At 40.5% G+C, this 6,000-nt stretch overlaps 1 protein-coding gene across 2 annotated transcripts in view; it reads left to right on the top strand.

The window, feature by feature from the left end:
* The first annotated feature begins 2,535 nt into the window (after positions 1 to 2,535).
* The window catches only part of SLC38A11 (solute carrier family 38 member 11), a 60,485-nt gene continuing 57,020 nt past the window's right edge, over positions 2,536 to 6,000 (top strand). Inside the window, exons 1-3 of one of the 2 annotated variants that reach the window (XM_055398239.2) lie at positions 2,536 to 2,574; positions 3,222 to 3,339; positions 5,680 to 5,754. In XM_055398239.2, coding sequence (XP_055254214.2) covers positions 2,536 to 2,574; positions 3,222 to 3,339; positions 5,680 to 5,754 — 232 coding nt within the window. Of the gene's footprint in view, positions 2,575 to 3,221; positions 3,340 to 5,679; positions 5,755 to 6,000 lie in introns of those variants that run through there. The other variant, XM_088842545.1, reaches the window with a different exon arrangement.

Here is a 6,000-nt window from a genome sequence, read left to right as displayed (position 1 = left end):
AAGTAACATCTCTGCTTTTTAATATGCTATCTAGGTTGGTCATAACTTCCCTTCCAAGGAGTAAGTGTCTTTTAATTTCATGGCTGCAATCAGCATCCGCAGTGATTTTGGAGCCCAAAAAATATAAAGTCTGACACTGTTTCCACTGTTTCCCCATCTATTTCCCATGAAGGGATGGGACCAGATGCCATGATCTCATTTTTCTGAATGTTGAGCTTTAAGCCAAATTTTTCACTCTCCTCTTTCATTTTAATCAAGAGGCTTTTTAGTTCCTCTTCACTTTCTGCCATAAGGGTGGTGTCATCTGTATATCTGAGGTTATTGATATTTCTCCCTGCAACCTTGATTCCAGCTTCTGCTTCTTTATCTATATACTAATTCATACCATTTTAAAACTCACAAGAACATCAAAAATTTAAAAAGAAACTAAGTCCTGATGTTAATGATGTAGAACAGGAATTCCATCTCTGCTGGTGGAAGTGTAATTGGGACTATCAGTTTCTAGAGCAGTTTGGAAATATTTAGTGAAGTTAAATATATGCAAGAACTACTTCCTAACAACTCTACTTCTAGAGAAATGGTCATTTAACATGCTCCACAAGAGTGGAAAATTAGAAATAATCATAAGGGCTTCCCTGGTGACAAGATGATAAAGAATCCACCTGCAATGCGGGAGACCTGGGTTCGATCCTTGGGTTGGGACGACCCCTGGAGGGCAGCATAGCAACCCACTCCAGTATTCTTGCCTGGAGAATCCCTACAGACAGAGGAGCCTGGTGGGCCACAGGCTACAAAGAGACGGACACAACCGAGTGAATCGGTACACAGCACAGGAGGATGGCTAACTGAACTAGTGAGACAGAAAATGAATACGCTGTATCTACATATAACATAATAATATTGAAAACAGTATATTGGGTAGACAATAACGCTAACAGGAAAACAGTGCAGTTTGGGACCATCTTTGTAAATCTTGAAAATATGCATATCGTTATACATTGTTTGGGTTTCCCTGGTGGCTCAGCTGGTAAAGAATCCGCCTGCAATGCAGGAGACCTGGGTTCAATTCCTGGGTTGGGAAGATCGCCTGGAGAAGGGAAAGGCTAACCACTACAGTATTCTGGCCAGGAGAATTCCATGGACTATACAGTCCATGGGGTCGCAAAGAGTCAGACACAACTGAGCGACTTTCACTTCACTTCATATATTGTTTATGGCTGCAAATGAATGAATTAAAATCTAAAGCATGGCTACAAAAGATGCACACAAGCTTCATGAATTAGTTGAGTCTAGCAATGAAGGGTGGAGAAGGAAATGGCATTGCCTGGAGAATCCCAGGGACGGGGGAGCCTGGTGGGCTTCCGTCTATGGGGTCACACAGAGTCGGACACAACTGAAGTGACTTAGCAGCAGCAGCAGCAGCAATGAAGGGAAAGGAATGGGGAAGGGCAAAGGGATGTCTATTGTGGCATTAAATGCTTATTTTTGCAATTTGAAAAAATATGACAAAATATTAACGCTTGCTACTTTGATAGTGGAGAATATATGAAGTTTATAATTCTCTTTAGGCTTTTCTACATTTTTAAAATGTTTCATAGTTTTAAATAAATATTTATGAAAAAGAACCTCTTTAGTTATTTGATAAGTAGATGTTATATTACCATTCTTACAGTCCCTGAAACTGTTCTCTATGTATTCTCTTTGTGATTGAATATTCTCTGGGCCTGTTTCCTCACCTTAGGGTAAGAGGGGTGAACAGAGGGTCATTTAAGATTCTTTATGGCTCAGATACTCCAAGTGCCTTTTCTTTCCCATCCCTGACACTCCTCCTTAACCCCTTTTATGGTTCATTACCTGACTCCACTATCCTTTCATCTTCCTTTCCTTTCTGTAAGTCATCTATTCCGAAAAGTCACCCAGCAACATCTGACAAAAGCATGCCTAATAAACAAGTTTGCTAAAACTTTAGAAAAGTTTTTTGCTTATTTTCCATTTAAAATCCTTAGCTTTTCATGGGTCATCTCTGACATGAAAGAAGTAGAGGGAGCAGGAGAAGGTGGCAACAGAAAAGAGGCTCCTAAGTGCCTTCTTACCTGGGTATCAGATTCCAGCCAAGGAGCAGCTAATTTGGGAATGGACTAGAATGAGGCCATCTTAACTCTTTGTGCCATCTGGGCAGGTCAGCGTGGGCACAATAAACTGTACTTTGTAACTGGAGGTTGGGTGGGAGGGTTAAAAAAAAAGAAGGTGGGGCGAAATACGAGGAGAGAGCGCTACCCTCTCTCAGAAACGAACACCCTGTAGCATCTCCGCCTCAGCAGGAGGGTGCATTTGTCTGGGCAAACGCGGAGGGGAAAGCGCCTCGCCTGCAGCGGCCCCGTGCGTTGGTGCGGCCGCCGCGGGAGGTGGGGCGAATTGCCTCCGCAGAGCCTCAGCCCGACTCCCCGTGCGTCCTGACTCCCGGCTCGGAGGTCGCGGAGGAGTCGAGGACCCGTGCCCGCGAACCTTCCACCTGCCGAAGACCCGCGTGCAGCCATGGGATACCCCGGGCAGCGGCCCGTCATCCCGCCGCAGGTAAAACTGGACAGGGGACAGGTTCTGAAGGCAGGACGGCTCGAGTTTCCTCCACCTGCAGGAGTTCAGCTGCCTTCACCTGGGGTCTTGATTTAGCACCAAGATTGAGGGCAGGAGGAGAAGGGAGCGGGAGGGGATGAGATGATTAGATAACATCACCGACTCAATGGAAATGAGTTTGAGCAAACTCCGGGAGATAGTGGAGAACAGGGAAGCCTGGCGTGCTGCTGTCCATGGGATGGCAGAGTCAGACACGACAGCGTCTGAACAAGGTTCTCCAGGAGAAAAAAATTTGCCTTGATCTTTTTTTTTTGGTCAGTCACTTTTCAGTATAACCCCTTTCATTTCACACACACACACACACACAATCACATTTGCTCTCTGTGAAATCCTGTACTCTAGGAGTTCATGCAGCAGTCCACGAACTTGGCACAGCTGTGATCAGCACTTAGGATGGGGTGTGTTCACAAGCTCTGAATTACTAGAGATTATTGTTACTTTTTATTATCTTCATCTTCTTACCGTTATTGACATTACTTGTTTTTATTACTGATATTGTGTTAGTCTCCTACATTGCGTATTTATCTTAAAATTTAAAAAATTTTTGATCTGTCTTTATTTAATCGCAATTTTATATACTGAAATAGAGCCATCGAGATGACAGAGAAACCCTGGTTTCTGAACATAAGCACAAAGGGAAAACTTGTCGTCAGTCTGCTGCCGTTTTTAATGTTGTCAACTCGATTATTGGGTCTGGTATAATAGGTAAGTGTTTGATTTTTTTTTTTTAATTTTTCAGTGAAAAGGCCAAGTTTAAGACATTTATTATGTTTCTAGTATTCACAGATTATTTTTAAAGGAAAAAAATGTAAATTATAAAGTTGGTAACTTTTTTTTTTTCATAAAAGCCTTCCTGTTTTCCAGTGTGCACACCATCAGTCTCTTATGCTAAAGATGGAGTGGTGATTCACACATTCTTTCTACATTTGAGCGTCTCCTCCGTGTGTGATAGATTAAGGTGAAGCTGCAGATGGAAGATAACTAAAAAAATTTTTTCATGGGCTGTATGTCAGTTGATAATGTTACCAAGTTTACTTGTTTCCCTGTTCCTGGAATATCTACTGTTACTTGAATCATCTTTCTATAACCTTTTGGAGTTGTAAAACCTCCAGATATTTGAATATATTGCGGATACAAAAGTTTAATGTGAAAACATAGCAATCTTGTGAAAAATCAAATCCATGTAATATTTCCTTACCCGTTTATATAGTATTAAAATTTAAAGTACAAACTTATTATGATATATTAATTTTAACTGCAATCAATAAATAGAAATTGTTTTTAAATGGATTTTTAAAACAAAGGAGCCAAGTAATCAGAATTGAAAGAAATGAGCAGCTCGTATTTTCCCACTTTGAAGCCAGGGGTAAATTTCTGGCCAAATTAAGTATATTGCATTATAATAATAAAGGTAGCTATTTGTTTTTCAGTGCTTATTCTTTTTGTTATTTGAAAACATCCAATTTAAGGAAAAGCTGAGACAAATCAAAATCCTGCAGATGCTCCTTGAAACTATTACTTTTTCCCTATAAAGTTTTGAAATCTTAGTCACAGTCACCTGGATTGAGTTGCTTCGCTTAACTTTCTCAAATTGAGGTGTTTCTTGATTTTACTTTCCATATATAGACAATTTTTTTCGTATGGTAGACAAAATGTAGGAACTGAAGCAAAGTAATAGCAAGAAGGGGCAAAGACTTGTTTGAAATTCTGCCTCCACGTGCTGTGGAGGTGCAGGCAAAATTCCAAGTTAATTCCTAATATGAATACTTCAAGCTGATCCATGTCAGCTACCTTGAAAAGTACCTCTTAATTAGGCTCAGCAGATTTTTTAAAGGGCAAGGTTTTCAGGGAATAAAGCATTCTAGGTGGAAATAGTTTATGTACATTTTATTTTAAATGTTTCATTATACATAATCTAAAATTGCCCATTCAGTTCAGTTCAGTTCAGTTCAGTCGCTCAGTCGTGTCCGACTCTTTGCGACCCCATGAATCACATCACGCCAGGCCTCCCTGTCCATCACCAACTCCCGGAGTTCACTCAAACTCATGTCCATCGAGTCGGTGATGCCATCCAGCCATTTCATTCTCTGTCGTCCCTGTCTCCTCCCACCCCCAATCCCTCCCAGCATCCCCCCACAAAAAAGGTTCATAATAAGTAATGTTATATACTTGCTTCAGCTTTATAAAAAATACCTTTGCCTTATTTTTCTCTCCTTTTCCTACAGAGTTGCCCATCTTGACCCGAGTTAGTCTCTCCTCGAATCTCATAACCTTTCTATTCTTTTTTTTCCCCTAAGATTTTTTTTGGTGTGGACCATTTTTAAAGTTTTTATTGAATTTGTTACAGTATTGCTTTTGTTTTGTGTTTTGGCTGGGAGGTATGTGGAATCTTAGCTCCCTGACCAGGGATCAAACCCACACCCTCTGCATTGAAAGACAAAGTCTTAACCACTGGACTCTTGGAGAAGTCCCCCAAACCGTCTATACTCGTCATTGTCTCTGTTTTCCCAGCCAGCCTGTAAGGAGAGCGCTGGGTCATTACTCTCCACATATTCTAGGTCATGTGTCCCCGCACCCTGAAAGTGAAAGTCGCTCAGTCCTGTCTGACTCTTTGCGACCCCATAGACTATACAGTCCATGGAATTCTCCAGGCCAGAATACAGGAGTGGGTAGCCTTTCCCTTCTCCAGGGGATTTTCCCAACCCAGGGACTGAAGTCAGGTCTCCCACATTGCAGGCAGATTCTGATAAAACCCTGAAATGAACATTATTTGTGTGAACTGGCATCTGTTTTTCATTTGATACTTTCTTATCATATTCTTCTACCTCATAAACTCACTCTGTTGACATGTCCTTAACTTACAACATTTTATCCTGTAGTATTAATATGCTAACATTTAATTTTAGTATTCATATGCACTGTTTACAACTATCTCATATAAATATGTTAATATTCTTAACCTATTATATACAGTAATGGGGGAAAAAAACCTCTCTATTTGTATGTTTCATTAATGTGATGGGTGGCGCATTTTTTTTTTTCCAGGATTGCCTTATTCAATGAAGCAAGCTGGCTTTCCTCTCGGAATATTGCTTTTATTCTGGGTTTCATATGTTACAGGTAAAAAATACTATGTAATTGCTTATTCCTGCAGCTTAAATTATGCAATGGTTGTTTTACACACACACACGTCCCCTGTAATTGAATTTCCTAACTAAAAAGTACATCAAAGAATCCTGAAGAATTTAGACATTTATGACTGAGGAGATTTACTTTTCTTGCTAATCCTCTGAACAAATTAGAAGAGTGTTATATATTACCAGGCCTAAATCCTTTTCATGTGCCGTTTTCACTTTCTGCCAGTAG

Source organism: Moschus berezovskii, chromosome 2, assembly GCF_049115385.1.
Source record: "Moschus berezovskii isolate FMDL1 chromosome 2, NW_MosBer_1.0, whole genome shotgun sequence".
Taxonomy (NCBI): Eukaryota; Metazoa; Chordata; class Mammalia; order Artiodactyla; family Moschidae; genus Moschus; species Moschus berezovskii.
This window is presented reverse-complemented; position numbering and strand designations above follow the sequence as displayed.